Here is a 23,846-nt window from a genome sequence, read left to right on the forward strand (position 1 = left end):
AACCAACCAATCACAATACTTGGAATCGAGCATTGTGATTGGTTTACACTTCCGCTTCTGCTACCGACTCCGACAACAAAGTTTTTGGTATTCTGCTTCCGACTCCGACAGTTTGATTTTCATTAGATCGTATCCGTCTGCGCTTCTGATTACGACTCCGACGCAAGTGAAAACTAGCCTTTTTACAGTTTTGAGGCAAGGCACGCGATACGCTGTCGTCCAATAGAAAACTGCATTTCAGTTATGAGTTGTAACAATGAATTTTAAAGACCGACCTTCAACCGACAGGCTTTTCCACCGTTTGTTTTTGTTATGGAAATTCACATTCTTATCGTAGCGATCTGATCGGATGAATTTCAGCTTTGGCGGGATAATTGTTCTACAGCTCGCAATGCCTGTCGGTTGAAGGAGGGCCTTTAAGTAATTTACGCGGGGCAATTACCAAAATTACTGAAAAATGCCCACTGTCTCAGCCAATCAGCATTAAGTAATTTTGCCCTCCACATATGTCATAAAAAGAGAAACTAAACGCTGCAACGGCACGCAAAATTCGACCACACCATTCTACACAAGATATTTTATTTTTGTTCTATATGTACTCAATAAGTTAAAAAAAGGTGTCTTGATTACGGATTTACAATGTCAGGGAAAGCATATTGCTGAAATATTCTAACGTCGATACAGTATCTTTAAATATACAATGGAGCTTCCTCGAACCAATCGTTTGTTTCAAGAAAACCCCAGGGCTTTGATATAAGCTTAATGTAACATATTATAAGGGAAGGGACATGTGCAAGTTATGTGCACTCATCATCACTGAGAAACCATTTCCCCTCCCCTGAATGAGCATTATTTTGTACCTTGTCTCTTACCCAGAAAGGGCTTACAACCAAATTAAACCTTACTGACGTTCTCATTCGATAGCAAGCCAGTTTCATGAAAAAAAAAATAATAATAATAAAAACCCTTAATCAAGCACTACAAAAGAGCACAAAATATAAAAATGAATCTGCAATAAGTAATTTCTAAACAAACCCTTGCTTCACCCTCTCTACCTTCAAATGATTGGTCAGTGTCACATTTGACTACAAAACATCCAAGATAAATGCAGCAAGAACCAATCTGAGAAATTTATAAATGTGTCAAGTAGTTTCCACAATTATAAAATTAAGGATTTCCTTCTGCATAAAGACTATTACCTTCTAGAGGCCCAAACTGGTTGAAAAGTAAAACTACGTAACTTGGAATATATAGAAGTGACACATATTTTCGATTAAGATCTAGTCTTAACAACAAGAAGTTGCGACTTGGTAATTTCTTCAGCAGCTAAACTGCAATCAAACTCATCTACAGACAAAACAGTTACTAAATAGCTTGCATGTGGCGATATAAATTTTGACACACTTTAAAGGTGGCTCAGAAATAAGTTAAACATTCAAAATTATCAAAAATTCAAAAAACTCACTACAATGAGCACACCAAACTATTTAACTACACAGCATAAATATCATAATGACTCCGGTAATATATGATCACTTGCGACAAAATAAACCATCTTGGCATTGCCCAAATAACAAGTTCACCTTCGGAATACTCTGTTGGTAAATCAATCCTGTTTTACGCCAACATAACCTTTTAAATACAATCCTTGCTTTGCTGGTAAAATCAAATTAGCCATACCTATCTGCCTAAACTCAGATGTTACCATCGTTAATAAATTTCTTAAGTTTGTGTCACCACCATGGCAAACAGAAACATAAAAAGGGCTTGCATTGTAAAACATTTACAGATTCATTTTTCACTCTGTTCAAATTTCTTCAAGTTAGCTTAACCGTTTAACATGTAACTTTATTTTACCATTTCCTTTTTCAGTTTTTAAAGGAAAATCTTTTTCTTTTCTTCTTCAAATAGGACTAATGACCGGTTGTATGCTTGGATAACATTCTATGCCATTTAAATACAAGGTTTAGTTCATGCCAAAAAAATTGAAATAGCTATTTACACTAACTGTCAATTAAAATATAATATTATTATTATGATCTATTTAGAAAAATATTGACTTAGTAGAAAGCAACTGAGTGAAGCAGATTCCTGGACCATTTCTTCTCCAGTTTGGGAATAACATCATCAATTTCATTTTCTAAGTCATCCAAACTCTCGATCTAGGAAGGAAAAAAGGTTTTAATAGAACTCAAATAAGAGTTAGAGCTTAAACTATACTCTGTAAAGTCTCGGCCATAGAAAATAACGGTATCATTCCCAAGTTTGACAAATTAATGCTGACCTCTCTTTCAGGGCATTTTTCTGCGAAGTCTAGCCCAACTAGCCATTGGCAGAGAAATCCCTGGGAATGACATTCTAACAAAAATTGTGCTCCATAAAGTAGGTCCACAGAGATGGTCCACGGACTGGATCCATACAGGGGTCCATGGACTGGGCCTACAGGGGAAGTCCATGGACCAGTGGAGCATGTTTTTTATCCTTAACTACGTATTGATTAGTTTTTGCTTATGACTAAAGTGGCTTGCATGACTTGCTGGCTATTTCTGTGTCCTGCAGACAGATACAACACTAGAAGGAAAGAGTAAGGTTATTAATAACACAATACTCACAGCTTGGCACATTTCACATATAAGAAATGCTCCAAGAGTGGCTTCTTCATGATTATCCTGAATATCCAAGTTAACTACATGGACTGGAGAATAACTTTGGGCACCTCTTGAGTTAAGATCTAAAACAAAATAATAATACTTTATTATCGCTGTGTGGCAATTTTGAAGAGCATTGACATCACTGAAAACAAAGGATGTTTATCAGATTATTAAGCTTTTAGTAACTGTTGTAATATTTCTCCATACTGTTACTTTCATAAGCACCAGCTGGAGGCATATGGTCAGAAGGTTTCATGTTTCCAAAGGGCTTAATCTTAACTGCTAATGGTCACAGTTGTCTACCCTGACCATAACCTAGTTGACCCTAACAAATGTCATAGAGGCCCATGTCAAATGTTGGCCATTTCTTGATTTTCTCAATATTTGGCTGAAATTTTGCAAGTGACCTAAAATTGAACTTAAGAGTACTGCCTCAATAAGTTTTTCACATGCAGTGAACTCTACCACATTGCCAGAAATGGGAAGTAAATGAGGACAAATTTTCCATTTTCTAATCATTGAAATAGGGTACCAATAGAACAAATCATACCAGGAAATTCAAACATTTGACCAAGCTCTAAGATTACAATCATGTACTGGTAGGATTTACAAAATCAGACACTTTTTTGGCTTTTTCATGACTTGTGAGAAGTAAAAAATGCTCTTGTAATAGGACATGAACCCCCCACTTAGACATAGGGCAGGTACAAAAGTCGGACCAGAACAACTCGGATTGCACACCTTGGATCGAGCGAGAAATTATTTTGTAAACCAAAAATATTCGATGTTTGCCCTGATTTCACCAAGGTTACCTTAAAGATTAGGGATAGGCACATTTCTCAAGGACTCATCATTTTTTTCATGTTGCTCCCGTCCAACTTTTGTACCTGCCTCATAAACACATTCATTATGAACTATCATCCCAAAAAAGTGTTGTTAGTATTTACAGTTGTATGGTAGTGGGGAGTATGGTAAAAAATCTATTGATAAAGTACTATTTCTGTTGACATGGCTTGTTGCATGGCAATTTACAAGGACAGCAAATTTGGCATTTTTTCCCCTACTGTCTTGACCAAGACATTTGTAGTTTTGAGGTGAAGAGATAACCTTTTCATAAGATCACATTCATCACACCCAGTTACAAAGTAATTGAAACTCATACAGAAATACTCACACTCAATAACTTGATCGTACACTCGTTCCTCAACTGTCACCACAAGATCAAACTCTTCTTCTGTTTCCTGAAATCTCTCAGGGTGTGGTTTTATTCTTCTGTTTCTATCTAGCATGTGCAGGATTCCATTTTGCTTATATCTGATGTGCTCAAATTAAGGAATTTGTGGACTTTTGGAGAAAAGCAAAATGAAGGAAATGGCATTTCTTTATCTACAGTTTTAAAGAAGGTCCAACCGCTTGTTTACGAGGGTCACTACATAAAGGAAAAAGCTCATTTGTCCTGCCTAACCCAAATACACTTATAACAAAACAGGGCAAAATCATAATTTGTATGTAAGCCCCACCCATTTTACACTGCTGTCTCTGACCATTTGGACACACTTCCAATAAGCAAATAAATCCAAGTTGCTTAAACCTGCACAGCAACAATGCATCATTGCCAACACATACGTTCCAGTGTACAGAACATGCAAAGGCATTAGGTAGTGTATTGCATGCACAGAATGACGAGAGTAATATATTTACTCAAATTAAGGTTTCCCATGGAAACAACTCCAAACCTTACACATCCAATTACCGGTAGTTTAGCCTTCTGGGACATTACTAAACAACAAAACACTGAAACAGCGAAATAGTGAAATGAAGCACCAAAACACCATGTATGACCCCACCATACACTGAATACTAACAGACAAGGGTCGAATTTAAGATAAAATATTGTTTTAGGCCTAATTAAGCCTAAAACGTTACTGCTCCTACTCTCTGTCTTAATCTGAATCCTAATCTTAATCTCAATGAATTAGGAGCAATAACATTTTAGGCCTAAAATGATATTTAATCTGAAATCCAACCTTTCTCTGTTACTATTCAATGTACAGCAGGGTCATACAAGGTGGGTTTTGCTAAAAGCAGGCCCGCGGCCCAGCGGCCTGCGGCCCACGGCCCGCGACGGCCTGGTGGCCCGGAGGCCTGGAGGCCCGGTAGCCCACTCCTCATTTTCCACGGTTTTTCTGTTCAGCGGTAAATCCATGCGCATGCACAGATCTGCATCGGGTTTGGGCGTGCAAAATGGACGACGGTGAGTTTGAATTCGTTTACCATTTTAATCATTTGAATCCTTGTTTCTGTTTGTTGTTGTAAACAGACGAACACATCAGAGAATGACAACATTTTTCACTTAGCAACATGCAACGAAAGAAAGGATCGAAAAGGATTGAAATGATTATTAAAATGGTAAACGAATTCAAACTCACCGTCTTTCCTTTGCGCGCCCAAACCCGATGCAAATCTGAGCATGCGCGTGGATTTACCGCTAGACAACAAAACTGTGTGGGCCGCTGGGCCTTCGGGCCGCCGGGCCGTGGGCCTGCTTTTAGCAAAACCCATACAAGGTGTTTTAATTGGAGCTTCATTTCGCTGTTTCCTGGTTTAGTAATGCCCACTCTTGATGTACATGGTTTAGTTCTAATGGCCACTATCCCTATTTGTTATCAATAATCAATTTGAAACATACAAAAGAAATAATCCTTAAGGTAGGAAAAAAAACCTTTGTCTGCCTCTGGAAACTAGAAGAGTTAGAACAATGTGCGAGCCATGGGAGTCATCGCTGCGAGCCACGCGAGCTGTGACTGGGAGTCATGCGAGCCAACATGGTGAGCCATGTAAGTCAACATGCAAGTCACACAATTATGGAAAGCTAACTATTTTAAAATGGGTGCTTAGACTTAATAACTGTTTATCAGTGTTATTTGAAATGGGTGATTATGGACTTCAATGGAAAATTCGCATAGCTCGCTGATTGTCCAGCCCCAAACTAGAATGTTAAGCTTCTTATTTGCTACACATCTTTATTATATGTCACTTTACAGTTTCTTCACAAAGTTCATGGCAAGTTGATTGGTATTAAGTCACATGGTTTACTAACTGATTGAAAGGCCAACAAATGTAGCAATGAGAAGTATCAACCTCAGATTATTTGACAGTTAAAAGAATTATTGAAAAACAAAACCCTGTAGCTATTAAGGCCTATCAGATAGCAAACCTCTAAGAATACATACTTTGTTACCTATGAGGAGTAAACATGTCAGGATCTTCGACGCAGTCACCATGCTAATGATGCATATGTTCCAAAAAAAGAACTTTCTGAATTTGATTTGTATATACTAACATAAAATAATGCAAGATTGGCTTTACTAAAATCTATAGTCGCTTTAAATCCTTCAACAAAACGACATGTGCAACTTATTTAAAGCCAAAGTAATGTACCCAACTCAAAATCTTATTAACGAAAACTGTAGCAATATGAATGCAGAATAAGTATCACTGGCTTAATCCACTGACCCTGGGAGTGAGATTGATTTTACTGTCTAAGGAAAAGTTCATTTAATATGACAAAGGAAGGGGGGGAGGGGGAAAGGGGGAATGAAGATATTGAGGGGGGGGGGGGGGGCTCTGAAAATTTGTAGACACCTAAAGGGTGGGTGGGGGCTCTGTAAAAATTGTTGGGCTTGGAGGGGGGGCTCCAAAAATTTGTGTACTTCAAAACCAACACATGACAAGTACCTCGAGGAACACCAACTTCCATCTGCTGGCAAGAAACTGGACAAATTGAAGAGGATCACCGGAGATTTCTATCTCAGAAATGACAAGGAAGCCACCTCAGAAGACAAGCCAGCTGACCCTGAGAGTGATTCTGTTTGGGAATCTGACTCGGATGACAACAATGTCTTAGCTATTGGTGATAGTGACACCGATCAAGACTCTACAGTTGAGCCACTTCAGACTACGGAAACAGAGACATGCCAGTTTTCCAGATCTGGTCGGAGGGTTGGGTCATGGATGAGCTGCTACCATGAAAACTGTGTGAAGCATCGGAGATAGGCACTCTGTGACAATAAATACTCAGAACTCAACCGGGATCTCATCACAAATGGACCTCAAGTCTGTCATAGTATAAACCATTGAAGGCAATAACAGTAAATATATTTAATACAGTCTAGCGATCTTTTTTCAGGGGAGCAAAGGAATTGTAGGAGGTGTGGGGCTCCTAAAAAATTGAACTGCTGGCGAGGGGGGCTGCTAAAATTTCAAGGTTCGAGTTTCAATATCTTCCTACCTCCCCCCTTGTCATATTAAATGGACTTTCCCTAAAGCCAGATGATTTTACTCATTAACGGGGTGGGGGGGAAGGGGGGAGGGGAAGGTGGTTCAGGAGTCAAAGGGTTAACAACCCAAAGTCCCCTTCAAACCATTGTCCCCAGCTGGGAGGGAGACTTACATGGGCTTTACTCTGTCTAAACACCAGACGATGTTACTCGTGAATAGGTTAAAAACTAATTAATTGTGTGACAAAAACACCTATTTGCAGAAGAGATGCAAGAATTCAAAAAAAAAAAAAAAAAAAAAGCAAACAGGAGAACAGTATTTAGGTCCATTGTAAAGTATGAATGGAGGTGGACTGTGTAACATTAAATAAATGTACAATTATGTTTGCATTACTATTACCGAGTATACATAATATGTGTTATGTAATTTGGGATAAGTAAATTTTTAAAAAAATGTTGCAAATGGTATGATGATGATGATGAACTTTAGTTAAGCATCAAGTCTTCTCGAACTGAGGCACAAGTTGGGGACACTGCTAACAGAAACCAAACATTGGCTCTTGTGGAGAGGGGAAGGCTAGAGAACCCAGAAAAAAACCTCTCAGAGCAGTGGATGATAGTCATTGTTTTACGATGACTGAAAAAAACCTAAACCTTTACAAAAATGCTAACCTTAGGCTTACACATTATTTCTTAAGCCTCATGTTAGCATTGGTAAAGTTGTGGTTTGTTTCAGCTGTGGTGAAACAGTGACCTGCAACCTGCAGTTTACACCCTCCCTCAGAGAAGTCGAGAACCAACACATTCACACACAAGACAAATTCTGGAAATCAAACCCTTGACACAATGGTGGTCTCACCACTGCACCAACCAGGAAAACAGACTAAAAACACTAAAAACATTCAAAGGTGCAAAAATACACAAATTAGGTTGATCTGTCTGAATTAACCCTGAGTTTTCCTCATATACAATGAGTTGTAGTGCAAGAATACCCACTCATTACAGTCAAATGCAAAGTCCGATTTATAAAATGTGACCAGTACAAATCTGATATTTATAGCTTCATGCCTATATCAAGAAGGATCAACATACTGCACCACATGACTTAATAAGTACATTGGTACATCAAGGAAGGTTTCCCTTTTTTATCCATTATTTACACGGTAAATTACATAAGTAGAGCCAAAGCTTCAATAGCCTAATGGTTATAGTTAAATAATGAAAAGAATCAGTTGTAAAATCAAAAGATCAATCCCTTCCACACCACAAATACATAAGTGAAAAAACATAATCCACCTCACCAACACACAGGTAGAAAAAGGGTTCACACCTCTCAGCAAAACACAGTTAAACTCACAGGCCTGCAACCTATCCATCATTCAGGCAAATTAAGTACATGGTTAGACATGGCTGTCTCCCTAGCTCCATCTGTCTTGTTCATCATTAGGTAGTTCTTCACCCCAGAGGTAGAGGTTTTAATGGTGAGTTAATGGGTTGTTGCAGAGAACAGTGTAAGAACTCCTACTGGCCTGGTTCCTGGGTAGAGGACAGAGCCCTATGAAGTTAGCAGTAAATGAGGAAATAAGCAGTCCAAGATGCAATCACAGGTTGCCCCTTTGGCAAGCCCCCCACACTTATCCAGCTTACAGTAAATTAAGCCATGGGATTGTAGCAAGGTGGACATGATTTGCACAAGGAGAAATGGTAAACTATTACGATCAGAATAATATAATCTTCTTTCAGTTAGGAAGCAATTTCAACTCATTTGCAAGTGTGGCATCCACAAAATAACACATAGCTCGGGAGCATAAACATTACTCTACAAGCCCCTCACATCAACATGAAATTTAAGTTCTAGTTCCTCACTCTATGGAAGTCTATCTTGTTTGGTCAAGGGGCTGCAAGTGCACTGAATTCCAATGATCACAGCCATCAGCATTTCCAGCTCGTCTTGTGCTGTTCTGTTCAACCTTTTGTTATCCCATCAACCCATACCGGTAGTAATGTATACTCCACTGCCAGCTAGAGTAGCAAGTCTTTCAGAACTCCTAAGGTGAACACTCCCAGAAGAATTATCTCAGACACTGGTCGTCAGGAATGAAAGTTTGTATCCTGCAAGGCTTATCTTACTACGACTGTATTTACAAGGAGAAGGGATGGCATAGTGGTGGTAGCACTTGCCTCCAACCAATGTGGGCCGGGTTTGATTCTGGACTCGTGGCCATATGTGCGTTCAGTTTACTCTGATCCAAGAGGTTTTTCTGTTGGTTCTCCGGTTTTCGCCTCTCCTCAAAAACCAACACTTTTAAATTCCAATTCAATAGGATGCAGGACCTCCTGAAAACCACTTTCACAAACGCGGAGCTTCTTGGGTAAATATCACTAATTAGTTAAAAGGCATAGATATATAGACACTGGGCTTGTCAGCATATAAAGGCACACCAGTATGATCCAAATTGTGTAGTATTGAGAAGTTTCCAGGGCAATACAGCTCAATACAGAATTGGTGAACACTCCCCATTTCAAACAATTCATGAGTAGTCGAAGAAGAGCTCAGATATATACAGCTGTCTCCAGACACTGGTACGCAGTCTGCTATATGTTTGAATTGGTCTCGCAATAAGTCATTCATGTTTAACTTATAAGGACTGCTCTGCAGGTTAAAGCAGACAAACATGCTCCATACCCAGCAAAAAGCAGACACCAGCCGAATTTCAAATTTTGGTAAACTGCAAAAAAGTTGGGTTTCAAAACAGTGCAAATTCAGTTAAGCACGAGAGTTGTTGGAGGGTAGATTTGAACACCAAGACCTCTTACAACACAATCGGACCAATCAAGCACCCCCGCATTGAGCTTCCCAAGATGAACGGCCTGCTTATATGTGTATACATATATATCCCAGGCGAACCAATCCATGGTTAACTGCATGAGTAATGGCCTAGATGAAAGAAACATGTAAGCTTGTAAGCACTTAAGTCCAGAGTACAAGATACTGCCAACAACATCAATAGAAAAGCTCCATTGTGTTCATTCTTGTGGCAGGAATGCTAACAGTTAACTGTGTGGTTAGGCATGAAACAAAATGGAGCTGGTAGCAAGCTGCAACGGTCAGATGGGACATTGCCTTGTGTGCATTTTGTAAAACACAGTCACTGCAACTACATCTCATCTAAGGGTCAGACTTCGGACGGAGTATTGTGTACAGGCAGTACATTGAACACAGGGCAGCATATTCCATTCTACTGCATACCAACCAATTAACAAACGAACAAACAAACGAACGCTCTTCATCCTGAGTAGGACATGGCTGTATACATAGATCACCTTTTGTCTCTATCTCTAGCTATCTTCTATAACTTGTCTCAACTGTGTCCCATCACCCTTGCTTCAGCAAGTATTGTCCTATGCCACATGATTTTCACTCTTCCCTGGTTCTGTTTGCCAGGTGGTTTCCAGTGGAGAGCAACTTTCGGGAGGTGGGCTTTGCCAACCCATTTTAATTGCCTCTTCTCAATCTCTGGTATTGTGCAGTTACACTTGGTCTTCCCACAGAGTTCAACATTGCTGAATTTCTCTGGCCAGAGGATGAGGCAGATTTTTCTGAGACAGCTATTGTGGAATGTATCCACCCTCTGGATGTCACACCAACATTTTGAGCCATACAGTAGGACTGTTTTAACATCACTGTTGCAGATCTTGATCTTTAGAGACCGCACTGTTTAGACTGCCATACACTGTTAAGCTTTGAGAATGCGCCATGACGAGCTTTAGATAATCTAGCCCTGACGTCTTTGTCTTTTCATTTTCTTTACTCGTGCTGCTACTAAAAAAGGGAAATTCTCTATTTCCTCCAGCTGGTGTCTGTTGACTGTTGTGTGGGTGCATTTATACACATGACCTTGGTCTTTGCTGTGCTAATATACAGATCAGTCTGCATCTTGATGATTGGATGATAGAACAGTTAGGTCACTTGCAAGTCCTGTTATTGTAGTGGTCCATTTTATGTCCCTTGGCTTGTCTGATGTTGTGCACCTCATGCTCCAGTCATTGGTCAGCAAAGAATTGATGACAAAATGCAGCCTTGCCGAACACAACAGGGAATGGCTTTGCTATAAGCAAATTCTACCACCACTTAGAGAGTAGTGTCATGCTCAATAGGCCACTTTCCAAAATACCATAATACTCGTTGTTTGCCCTCCCAAAATTTTGCATAAGCATTGTTTTTACTTTCTCTCGGGACCATATTGAATCCCAAGAAAAACTGGAAACAATGCCTATGCAAAATATTTGAGAGCAAACAAAAGTACTATTGTATTCTGGAAAGTGGCCTATTGATGACATGACTCTCAAAGTGGTGGTAGAATTTGCTTATAGATTAACTATCTTTTGGGGTATGCTGTGGCACCTAAGGATCTTCCAGAGGCTGTCTTTGTGTACACCATTATCGGCTTCTTGAAATCATCAACTGAAAGTTAATGCATAATGGCACAATCCACTCTAGGCATCCCTTAGTGTTACGTAGTGCAAAAATCTAGTCAACACACCCTCCACCTCTTTTAAAGCATGCCTGTTCTTCTCTCAGCTTGTTTGTCAATCACTCCATCAATCCTTTTTTAGGAGAATCTGGCAGAGAAACTTTTTGTGGGATTGATGGCAGTAAATTCCCCTCCAGTCGTCACAATTGCCAAGATCTCCTTTCTTCGGAAGTTTCACAGCAAGTCCTTCGGTCCAGTCATCTTCCTCCCAGATCAGTTACAACCTCAGTACTTAGCTATCTCCATATCTGCTTTAAAAAAGTTGCGTGAAAATGGAAACTACACCGCATGCTTTTTCATAGCCTTGATGGACATTTGGACTTTATCTTCATTTGGAGTAGTGGTATCTACATGTATGTCTCCATCAGCTGGTCGCGGTCTATCGAGGACACCTATGGAGTGTCTCACCCACTGCTCTGCATGGGATTTCTCTGTCAAGATCTCTGTCTCTCACAAGGGTTGCTTGACTGGTGTTCTGCCCACATACCAGAAATTGCTTGGTGATCTTGATACTGTCTACCTGTCTTACAAACTGTGGCCCTACCCTTAGGGTATACCTTAAAAGCAACTTTCCTAAGAGCTGAACGAGATGTTTTGACAGTGCCCCCCCCCTTGAATCTACAGCTTTTCCCTCACACTAAGCTGCATCCCCAAAAGAACAGGTCAAGAGAGAATGGTGTCCACTTTCTTGATAGATTATTGCTAATTTGGACTTTGCAGGCTTAAAAGAGACCTTCCACTTCTACACTGTCATCCTTCTGTCAAGATCTCTTTTGAGACTATATGCGATGTCTTTGCTATCCTTGAGTGGAGGTATAGGGGGATAAAATGTGAAGTTGTTGTCATACAAATAGAGTTCATTGTCACTTATGTCTACAAGGTCAATAAATATTAAGAAATTTAATATACGTGGCCCCATGATTGAGCCCTGGGGCTCAGAAATGTTTATAGGAGTAACTTGAGAGATTTGGCCTGACAGAATGCTGATTATTTTATCTTCCAGAGAAGTAGCTCTGTAGCCACTTTAACAGCATCACACAGATGTCCTTCTTGGCAAGTTTTCTTAAGAGTCCATATGATATACCAGACTCTATTGAAGGCATCATTGAGATCCATAGCAATAACTCACACCCATTCTCCTTGTCCAGGGCATAATTCCTGTGTTGAGAAAGAATAGCCAGGAGGACTGCTAAAAATCTGAGTTATTCTGAAAAAAGTAGCTTTGTATTCGTTTATTAACTTCTGCTTCCATAACCTTGCTAAGAATACTCAGCAGTGAAATGGGCTGGTAATTTAACGAGCTTTAGAGTCCCTCTTGTGAACAGGAATTACTGTAGCTGATTCCATTAGCACAGCAATGCTACTGCCTAATGTTTGCTCCCCCTCCTTCCAACAGCACAGACTGTAGCAGTTTCTTTCATAGCAATGTGCCACTCTTCAAATCCTTGCGCTGTGGCCAGCAATTATTTGTCTGTAAACAAGCAACCTTTCTTGCAGATAACAGTTTTGGTTGTGTTTGACTCACAAGCGATAGATGCAAAATATGAAAAGGATGCAGCCAACCAACAGTCTTTATATCATCCACATGGAGTGCATAACCAGGTAGTTTCCTCTTGGGTAAGGGTTGATGTTTCTAGTCACCCAAAGGTGGCATGTCTTCCAGCTACCTTGAAATGTTAACAGCCTTATTCTTCAAATTTTGATTACGTCTATAGGCCTAGTCACAGTCTACGCCCATGACACATTTGGTTGAGGACGGAGGACGAAACAGTGTTGCTGCCCACCAAAGACCTTCAGATTCTTCAAAAATTGAAAAAGTAACAAAACACAAGGCCGGACTTGCTCCATCTTATGACGACTTTCAAAGCATAGCACAGTTCACAGTAGCAACATCAACATTTCCCAGGGATGTCATGTTAATGATAAATGGGCAGTCGGTGCAGAGCAAAAATTATTGAAAAGTAAGATTCTTAAACCTTACCACCCTGATCTGCTCAACCATCCCCAAGCAGGCAAACAAACCAAATTTGTGTTACGATAACAGTTCCCCTAAAGTGGGTGTGTCACACTACTTTAAAGTCTTTAGGGGAAATCTTTAGCTAAAAACTCTAAAATGGTAATGTGCAATTCCTTTACTGATAAAACCATAGTTTCATTGCAAACAAGATGATTCTGAGCAATCCATTTCAATCTTGTCCATTTGTGTCCATCGTGCTGCTCTCTCCTATTACTGTATTAAGTGGCTGTTGCAATGTTTCATTCTACTATTTGGGCCTTTTGGGTGTCATGAAATTACATTATCTGGTGTGACATGGCTCCTTTAAAAAGCAAAAGTAATTTCCTAAATATGCAAAGGGATGGCAAAGACAGAAAACACTAACAGACAATTTTCAAAAGATCTGGTTACTGTAGTGAGTTACTAACATAAGTATTTAAATGGTGATAATTAAATCTGAAACTTCACTTTTTTGACTTAAATCACCCAAATACTTTAAGAACTTTGTTAGCATTCCACATGATCATTTAACACAAATTGACAACACATTTTAGTTTTTGAATTACACCAAAAAATGGCACTTGGACAGAACGTCCTATGCTAACCATATCTTAACCCAATGACACCTCGAACACCCTAGGTGGTCCCCAGTTGACAAGTAAAATTGTCTGGCGTTAAAGTAAAATCTTTGAAGTCTCACTCCCAGGGGTCAATGAGTTAAAATGACCCTTCAAGGTTAACTGAAAGGAACTGACTTTAAAGCAAACAAATTTGTAAATGCTGTACACTGTGCTGCCACCCATAACATACATAACATATAACATAAGACCTTTATTTACACACGATACGGTTTAAAGAAATCACTCGTCATCAAAGTCATCAAAGTAAAAAAAAAACATGGGGAAAAAACATTTAGGACTGATTGAATGACCAATTTACCTCTTGGAATATGCGAGTATCTTATAAAGAAATGAAGTCACCAAAAAAAAAAAAAAACACTAGTGTAAAGTTTCACACAATCATGTGGGCAACACACACAAGGATGACTCCCACATCTACGATCAAAAGGAATCCTCAAAAATGAACACACATAACCCACATTTGTAGGGTCTGATATCTTAAGGTGCATTTGTATTATAACAATGCAGGTGTTCCTCAACTAGAATCAGAAGCTGAAAGCATTATGTAGAAATGTTATGTTCTTTGATTTTGCAGACAGTTTTTACCATCTCCACAACCCTCGGTACCAGAACATAACCTTTCCACATTAAATGACAGCAACTGGTACCTTGAGGAATCACCTGTTTCAAGAGTGCAGGTCACTTTTCCACTGCTGATTAATTGGCCATGCCCCTAACCTTTTCAAGTGCTATGAAATGCATTGTTTGAACAACGGGTAAGTACAAACGGTCAAACTGAGTCTACTAAATTTCACGGATAAAAGGAGCCTGCACAAACATGTGCAATAAAGCTCTCAAAAACAGTAACACCAACTGTTGGTGCACTTGATTGGAACATGTGAGGTTTGGCACTTTCCTAAGAATGTTAACCTAACTATCCATGGGTACTTTATTGACAGCTTGTTCACAGGCAACACACCAGCTACAACCCAAATTTGAACTTGACAAGAAATCGACATGCCAAAAACTGGAAATAGAGTAATATTATTGCACTATTGCAAATTGGATAGTGGTTAATGCATCACTTTCCACAGGAATTTGCTGTTTACTTAGAGGCATTTTCCAAAGGTTCCAGTTCAAAACCCTCAGCAACATCACATGAACAGGAAGTCTGTTCACTTTGTATAGAGGGAAACTTACAATTCTATAACAGTTGACTCAGACATATTAAGCCACCATTGTGCCTCAGTCTTTTTCTGGTTATCTGAAGTAGCTGTGGGTTATTAATTTTCTGCATTAACATAATTTGCACAATAGTCTTCTCCACTCTTTACACACAATGGTTACCAGTAAGATGCCTTCCAATTAAAACAGGAAGCACCAGTTACTAGACTTTGGAACCAGGTAAAGGTTGTGGCACAAAAAACTTTGGGCTGAGTTAAGTGGGTACTGTAGACTTTCTCAAATTCAGAATGTCCTTTGAATGTTACTATTCACCCTTTATTTTGTGGGTAATAGCAAACTTTAGGTGACATAATTATGCAGTAAAGATTGGAATTTATCCTTTTAGCCAATTCAAGTCTTCATATTACCTTCCTTGAAGATGTATAAATTTTTTGTTGAGGAGTTAAAGAGAATGGAAAAAAGCCTGGGAAAGTCTCCGTACATCCTAACAAATTAACCTCCAGGGGTTGAATATTAAATTCGAAACACAGTAAGGAGCATAAGGGTGTTGGTAAAAATAGGAAGGGAAGGACTTTCAGTACGTTATTTCACTAATACACAGTGATATCCATACTGAAATTTATTATCATCAACACCTAAATTTAGTTTCAAAACACATCACAAAACCGTGCTTCAGGAAATCAAACTTTTACCTTTGTCACAATCACATCCATATGTTCATTCCTGCATCTTACTTTCTTTGAGTCTTGACTATGTAAAGCACTGTGCCCCTTAATGAACCTTATTTTTTAATTGAATCAATAAAACAACTTGTGAAAGCTTGTTTCACTACTAAAGCTTCTTGCACAGGCTTTACATTTCGAGCCAGAACATTCCTCTCTTGATAACAACTCTCTAGGAAGCTGCAATAAAACAACACTAAAAATCCTACAATATCACTTAGGGCCTGTTGGCCCTTTTCACCCAACCACTTTCAATGGCCTTTTTTGACAAAGACCAGTCAGCATTAGACGCGGGGAACTTTTCCCAAAAATATAAAGAATCTTTTGTGCTTAATAGGGAATCATCTGTGTAAAGGTATAACTCAGGGATAGATTAATGAATTTTCTCTAAGAATTTATATCACTGACTGAATTTTACCCTTGATTTCCAATCAAAACCAAAGTAAAAGATTAAACCTGTAGTAGAAGCAGACGAGGGACCGTTTTAGCCTGTCGTACGTGCTGGAATGCAAATAAAATCTGACCAATTCTTTTACCGGATAAACGCCTTTGTGATTGCGTGCAACCCTTGTAAAGCGACAACGCTTTTTTAACTTCGAAAATCAACTGGATACAGTTGAGGGTCTTTTTTCAGTAAATCTCTGTACATTTCATCGTACGTCGTTTCAAATGAATATGCGTTTGGTCGGTCTGGGGCTGGGCCGGGCAACTTCACTTGAACTCCGGAACCATAAGATTTTACGTTGAATCCTCGCTTGCTGAAACAAAATAAACGAAACAATATTCCCAACTTTTCACTTCTCACTACTTCACTAACTTGAAAAAAATCGCTTTAAGATTTTCATGCGACAAAAACTAACTTCCCATGAACTAAATTAACGGTAACCCTTTTACCTTAGAAAACTATGAGCTTCCATACTTCGGTTTTGGTTGCTGGAGCAAACAACGGCGATTCTTAATTTCAGAACCATATTTTTCAGGTTCAAAGGCATTAATGACACAAAAATTCACAAGGTATGAAAAAACCGAACGAATAAAAAGCGAATTTATCTTTCAAACACGTCAGAAACCTTTGCTTGAAAAGGATGGACACAGATTCTTTACAACGAAATACACCAGCGAAGCCACAAAGATGGACTCTTCAACAAAACCTTCCACATAATAGCACTGACGTCATTGAACATCATTGGCTAATAATATCGGGAGATATCGGATAGATTGCATCCTAACATCCGGGATCTCTCGCACTCAGGTCTCTTTATGGGATGAAGAAAACATGGCGGACGCGGACACGGCGTTGGTAAAACTTTGTCTTTTTTTCTTTACTTCGTGATCTTTTCGCTAGATCTTCTCGTGGTGTTGCAGTTGGCCACTGTTTTTGATAACCAAAAAATAACGTTTTTAAAATGGTCTTGATAGCACGATTGTTACAATTTATTAGTTTTAAAAATACAACCACACTTTTGAATATTTAAAGTACCTATGAAACAGAAAATAGCCAACGCTTAGTTGAAAGACTTTTTGAAAAAAAGAAATATGGTGTTTTCATTTTTTAAGTATTTCCTATCGTTCTGGAGATATTAAAGTTATGTGTAAAAACTGATGACGTTATCAGCGGTTCCAAAGGAAAAGGAAGGGAAAAGAAAGTAAAAAGAAAGGGAAGGAAACAAACTTTATTTAAGTGTCTAGTCGTTTTAGGGTTGGAGCACTAATTCGGGACACTGTAAATTGAAATTAACAATGAACGCAAATCAAGTGAAATATTGGTTTTGAGGAGAGGTGAAAACTGGAGTATCCAGAGGAAAACCACTCGGTGCGGAGTAGAGAACAAACAAAGTCAACCCACATATGACGCTGAGTCTGGGAATTGAACCCAGTTCACATTGTCATTGATTCACTTATTTTCTTTACTTTTCAAAAGAAACAATGCACTAAGGAGCAAGGGTGGCACAGTTGGTTAATGTGCGGCCTTGGTGCAAGAGAACCAGAGTTCGATCCCTGGATCTCACATCCTTGTTTCGAATTCTTTCCTTTCAGTGTAGCCTAAATAGCTTTAAATACCCTTAAAACGGAGCACTGATGGAAAGAGGGGGGTAAAATGAGCGCACCATGGGCTTCCTGGTAGAGTACTCGCTAGAGTGTAAAGGAACTTCCGACGTTAAATAAGGTGTACCTTTACCTAAGTCTGCTTTTGTACACAGTATCTCCAAGCTTATGACAATAATATTATTAGTTGCTTTGGTCAGAATTAAAGTGTGATTAAGACTTTTAGTTGTTTTCAGTGTTGATTTTCAAAATTTGCAACAACTAGAAAAATTATCCAAAGTTTTAATCAGGCCATCCCTCTTTTTTTCTCTGTTTATTGTCAACTGCATTTCCTAATTTTGTGTCAGTTGGTGGGAGTTAAAGAAAATCAAATAAAAAGAAAACCAGAAGCAAAAAAAAGAAAACGTTTAAAGCTACAGAAAGAAACTGGTGGTAGGGGCAAAAATGAGTAGAGAGTTAGTGTTAACACATTTCCTTCACCCACCTGGACAGCACTCTCCTTCTGTGGAAGAGTGCTGCATTTATGGGCGGTGAAGTGGAGGCTGAAACTCTGTAAATGCTAAACCAATGTTTACATTACAATTTAAAAGTTTAAAAATTGCCTCATCAAGTCATTACCTTATATCCTTTTTGTGGAAGACTAAATAATAGAGGTTGTGTAGATGATAGTATTTTTACAGAGAAAAAAAGGGTGACCTCATCTTTTCATCATTAGAATGATCTGATCTGCTTGCACCAGGAGGAAAGGTTTCATGTTCAACACCTTGGTAATGGCATAAGCATGATTAGGCGATAGGGATGAGCCCCTTTGAATTGAAATATTGGGAGTAGAGATACTATGGTTGCTTATCTTTAATAAAAGCCTTGGTGAATCCCATACTGTAAAATGTTTGTTTGCTTTTAAGACTGATGGCAACATGGACAGCATTGAAAAGAGTGAGAAAAGGAAACTTTTAGAGTCTTGGTTGAACAAGATTATGAAAATAAAGATTTCTGATGGAAGAACGTTGATTGGCTCTTTTCTTTGTACTGACCAGGACAGGAACATCATTCTGGGATCATGTCAGGAGTTTGTTGGTTCTTTAGGTAAGTATTCTTCCCTTAAGGATGGTGCCTACTATTGTTATTGCACATATGTTCTGCGCAACATATAACTCGGGTTTACTATGGGTGATGCTTTCTAATACAGTGATATTTTTGCATGGTTTAAAACTATATATAAAGCAGAACTTAGCAAGTACATGTACTCTTAGTATCCAAAAAGAACATTGGGGGTAGCCATGCATTTGGCGGGCTTGCCTAAAATCCGGGAAGCTGGAAGCCAGTGAAAGTTGAACAAAAGCAATAAACTCGATAACTGAGACATTTAGCGTGGTAAAGTACTCTCAAATTCGAAGAGCAATAAAGTTGATAAAGCATCTCATGTTTTATAATTCTAAGTTGAATGAAGTGGTAATCGAACAGTGCTTTTCGCAGTATTTTTCTCTTTAGAATTTAAAATTTAGGAGACAGTTTATACCCCAACCTCAGTATAATTTTTCAAAGCACCTTTCCTTTTAATGATACCTGTCAAAGGTGGGTGTTGCATAATGTCAATGCACCTCAGTTGAGAGCGACATGGAATGTGAGGTGAGTAGTCCTCTTTGGGTGTTATAGATGCTTGATTGCTACCACATCTATTGGTGAACAGGAAAAAAACAGAAATGAAACGAAATGCATTTTCAGTGTGAGAATACTATTTACGTCAAACATCAACCGCTGACCATGTGGGAGGTCAATAGGCACAAAGGTTGACTCGCAGGGCTTGAATGGGAGAGGCAAGCTTCTACTCATGGGCTCCCAAAGAAAAAGAAAAAGCTCAGAAAATTGGATGCTCTTCAGAAGTTATTACATGAATCCCCTCCCAAAAGGAGTCAGCATGTGACAACTCGGAGAGGTAAAAGTAAACATTTGCAAGACGCTGGATCATTTAAAGTGACTTTGGTTCAGGTTCTTATTCCGGATTCTGGATTCCGAGTTTTAGGCAAACCCCATTATTCGGAGATAATTAAGCTTCAATTTTGAAGAGGATACCATACATTGCTTTGTATTTATAGCTTTTTACAAATGTTGTTGATTAATTTATTATCTTTGAAAAATGCATGGTTATCCGTAGTTTTCTTTTTGGATTTCAGGAACACTTCTTAAGAACTACTTTTTCTGCATATTCATAAACCATACAAAAATACCTTTTAATTAGTAGCCACTGTCCTTAACAATGTTTTTATGACTTTTTGCACAAAAGTAATAATAACAATAAAATTAACAATAACAATATCATTGTTTGAGATTCTTTCATTCCTTGCTGTTGAGTGGTGGACAAACTCAAGACAAGGCAGGACAGGGAATCACCATTATTTTTTCTTTTTTTGTTTCTGAGGGGGAAACCAGAAAATCCTGAAAAAACCTTTGACCCTGGGAATCAAAGTCAGGATACATGAACCCTTTCCCTGATGTCCTGTGATACTTCGTTGAGTAAAGTTTTACTGCAACTGGTCAAGAAAGAAGAAAATAAATCATAATTTTTAATCTTGTATACATGTTTCCATGTGACTTGTACCTCCTTGTCAGTTACAAAGAGTGTTTGAAAACCCATTAATTAAGTTCACAGTCCGAAGAATGGTAATAACAAAGAAAACACACCATAAAAGTACATTTTGTAGCTTAAATTACTAACTTAAGACACCAGTAATAACAGTGTCTAAAGTGAACATGTATGTCATATTGAAGTGATTAACTTAAGGAAAGGAAAAGGAAAGGAACTTTATTTAAGTGTCTAGTCGTTCTAGCGCTGGAGCGCTAATTGGGGACACTGTGAACTGAAATGAACAATGAAAGTAAATCAAGTCAAATGTTGGTTTTTGAGGAGAGGGGAAACCGGAGTGCCCGGAGAAAACCTCTCGGTGCAGAGTAGAGAACCAACAAACTCAACCCACATATGACGCCGAGTCCGGGAATCGAACCCGGGCCACATTGGTGGGAGGCGAGTGCTCTCATCACTGCGCCATCCCTGCACCCACCCTAACTTGTTCATAAAGAATGGGTTTCCCATTCTCAAAGCACATACATGTAGCCTCCTTTAATCCACTGACCCTTCAGGTGCCATAGGACACCCCCAGTTGACAAGCAAGTAAAAATTGTCTGATGTTAGACAGACGATTTCGCTCCCAGGAATCAATGGGAAGCAGAATCAATGCTTTCAAACAATGTGTTGAACAAGGCTCATGGCAGAACTCCCACATTTCATTGACTGCAATAATGTCATATTGTTGATAACAAAATAAGAAGGCAACAACAACAACAACAGTTGTGCATAGACCTTTTTTTACTGTATGCATTGATACAATTAATTTTCAAGGAAAACGTTTCGGAAAACTACAACTTGTGGTATAATTTCACTAGTTGTGTTGGTGTCACTATTTTAATTTGATGAGTGACCGTTTCCATGCCGTTCTAGAGGGGGCCAGGGCAAACTTGATGCTTTCTGTTATCTAAAAAGCTTTGAAGTCTTAAGGGTGTGTTTTAATGCTCTTAATCAACCTTATTGTATTATTTGTCAACTCTTCTTTTTTGATAGAAGAAAAGGAAGAACCAAGGATTCTTGGATTGGCAATGGTGCCAGGAAAGCACATTGTTTCCATTGAAATAGACCTGGAGTGAGGGTTTGTGATCAATGGAAATATGGAGTTGGTTTGGTTCAGGTGCTATGGTTCGAGAGACAGTGTGCAGGAGGACTTTTATCTGGATACAGATGATGTTGATAATATTGCCGTGTGTACATAATAATTATTGATTCATAAATCTGAAAGACCTCTTTGACAACAGACTTGGCAAAATGAGATTATTATTTTATGGTATAGAGAAGAATAAAATTAATATTAAGTGAAAATCTGACTTAACTGAAGATGGTTGTGGATATATAAGAACTAGGAAGGTGTTTAATACAGTAAGGGCCTGTTTACATGGAGGTAGGGTAACTTGGGTTGGTGGGGTTACCCACCTAGCTTGGGTCAAAAAATAGCTGGCATTTACTTGCAATCTTACCACCCCAGGGTCTGGGGTGACCTTTCTCTAGGCTATTGTGTGGTCGCTAAGTACTTAAACAGGCAAAATGGCTGGTGAAGGACGCATTTTGGCAATTAATGCTCTTCTACTCTCACTAGCTACTCCTGCTCAATGCTGGGGCTTTTTACTATTGCTTTTAATGCTGCAGTGGCAAAGGCAGCAGATTCTAACACAAGCCGACCCTAGGATGGCGGGTTACCCCATCTTCAAGCGTTTACATGGCAAAACCCGCCCCCTGGCTGGGTGGGTTACCCAGTCTGGCAGACCAAGCAAACCCTCTTGGCGGGCTACCTCACCTATCATGTAAACATGAGGCTGAAAAAATAAGAGTTACAGGCAGGTTACTCCACCTCCATGTAAACAGGCCCTTAGTCATCTTCCCTTGTTTGTCACCGATTTCATGACCATCAGTTAATTCAAATCTTCCAGGGTTAAGATTCTGTGTATTGTATTTACTAGGTTGCCAGTATGGCAATCCCAGTCAGAAAATGTATAATATTTCTTGGTTTTTGTTATTACCGGGTCGCCAGTATGGCAATCCCAGTCAGAAAATGCCTAATATTCCTCGTGTCTTCTGTGCGTATTTTGTTAGGTTTGAGGGGGCTGGGATAATGCGTAGATTTCTCTGGTGCACACAGGAGAACATTTAATTAACCTGCAATGGTGTCGACAGTCATTGTAACATGAATGGCGTTTTAGTGGATATTTAAACAAAACATACCCTCATGGAGCTCAAGAATGGAATGTCAGTTGGATGAACAAGACAGGCGGTGAAAAATAAAAGTAAATAAAGAAATAAAAATATTTCATTTTTTGCCATTGGATATCAAGTGAGCTTTGTTTCTAAGATTTTACTAACTTGGTATTATGTAACACACTGAAATCAAATTTTTATGGATTTAACAAACATTGAAGGAATCGAACACCTTGAAGGCAAGACAGGGTTTAGTCAAGTCGCATCTTACAGTAGTTGTCTGGCAATTTACATTTATTTTGTACTCAACTCTGCAAAGGTAAAAAAAATTGGAAATGTGACAGTGAAGAATTATTTGAATGAAAGCTTGATGTCTCTTTTGTGCTTCATTATTTACAGTCAAGGTTCTGATGTGAATTTATTTAATTGCATGTGCGTTGTGACACGGATTGTGCCTCTTGTTTGCACGCACGCAATTCATATAGGAAGGGTTTTTTGCCTCTAACAGCAAATATGTTGTTTGTTTCAAAACGTTTTTGCTGGAAAAGGTTTTTGTGATATTTCCAGCCTTTCAGCCTTCCAGCCCTAATATCAAGTTGTGTAATTTTGCATACCTGGTTTGAAATGTGATATGTGAGGATTTTTGTGGTAGTGCTCTATAAGCAGAAGGGTTCACGAAAATAAACAGGTCTGTTGGAAGCGTGCTTGAGTTTCAACAAAATGAGGCCCAAAATCAGCACAAAATTGTGACGCTGATGAATAATAAAGTAGCTGCTACCTCGTCTTGGAGAGTAAATTTTTGACTTTGCAGAAACATTCATATTTTAATATGGAAATACCTGGAACAATGTGTTTTATTCCTGAAGGGTTTGAATTGGGTATGACATTGAGGTAGCCTATTTGCGCTAACATATCTGTTTCAACATGATTTTCAAGGTGGGCTTAGTTTCATTACTCCGTTAAGCTTATGTTGCCACATGTATACACCAAGACTAAAATAATGAAGACACAAA

General features: G+C 38.9%; 2 protein-coding genes across 3 annotated transcripts; one reads left to right on the top strand and one right to left on the bottom strand.

The window, feature by feature from the left end:
* Positions 1–562: 562 nt before the first annotated feature.
* LOC138052183 (RNA polymerase II subunit A C-terminal domain phosphatase SSU72-like) lies at positions 563–17,177 on the bottom strand. The gene is made up of 5 exons (XM_068898562.1): positions 16,884–17,177; positions 16,604–16,747; positions 3,826–3,965; positions 2,613–2,731; positions 563–2,162 (listed from the first exon to the last, which is right to left on the bottom strand). Exons 1-5 carry the CDS (start codon positions 16,979–16,981, stop codon positions 2,061–2,063), a joined length of 603 nt encoding a protein of 200 aa, XP_068754663.1. The 5' UTR covers positions 16,982–17,177; the 3' UTR covers positions 563–2,060.
* On the top strand, positions 17,163–23,198 carry LOC138052184 (N-alpha-acetyltransferase 38, NatC auxiliary subunit-like). 2 transcript variants are annotated; one of them, XM_068898563.1, is made up of 3 exons: positions 17,163–17,289; positions 18,941–19,121; positions 21,652–23,198. In XM_068898563.1, the coding sequence occupies exons 1-3, from the start codon at positions 17,266–17,268 to the stop codon at positions 21,732–21,734; spliced, it is 288 nt and encodes a 95-aa protein (XP_068754664.1). In that variant the 5' UTR covers positions 17,163–17,265; the 3' UTR covers positions 21,735–23,198. The 2 variants fall into 2 exon arrangements, with proteins under 2 accessions (XP_068754664.1, XP_068754665.1); XM_068898564.1 differs by having other exon boundaries at positions 21,655–21,963.
* The last annotated feature ends 648 nt before the right edge of the window (positions 23,199–23,846 follow it).

This window comes from Montipora capricornis, chromosome 6, assembly GCF_036669925.1.
Source record: "Montipora capricornis isolate CH-2021 chromosome 6, ASM3666992v2, whole genome shotgun sequence".
NCBI lineage: Eukaryota > Metazoa > Cnidaria > Anthozoa > Scleractinia > Acroporidae > Montipora > Montipora capricornis.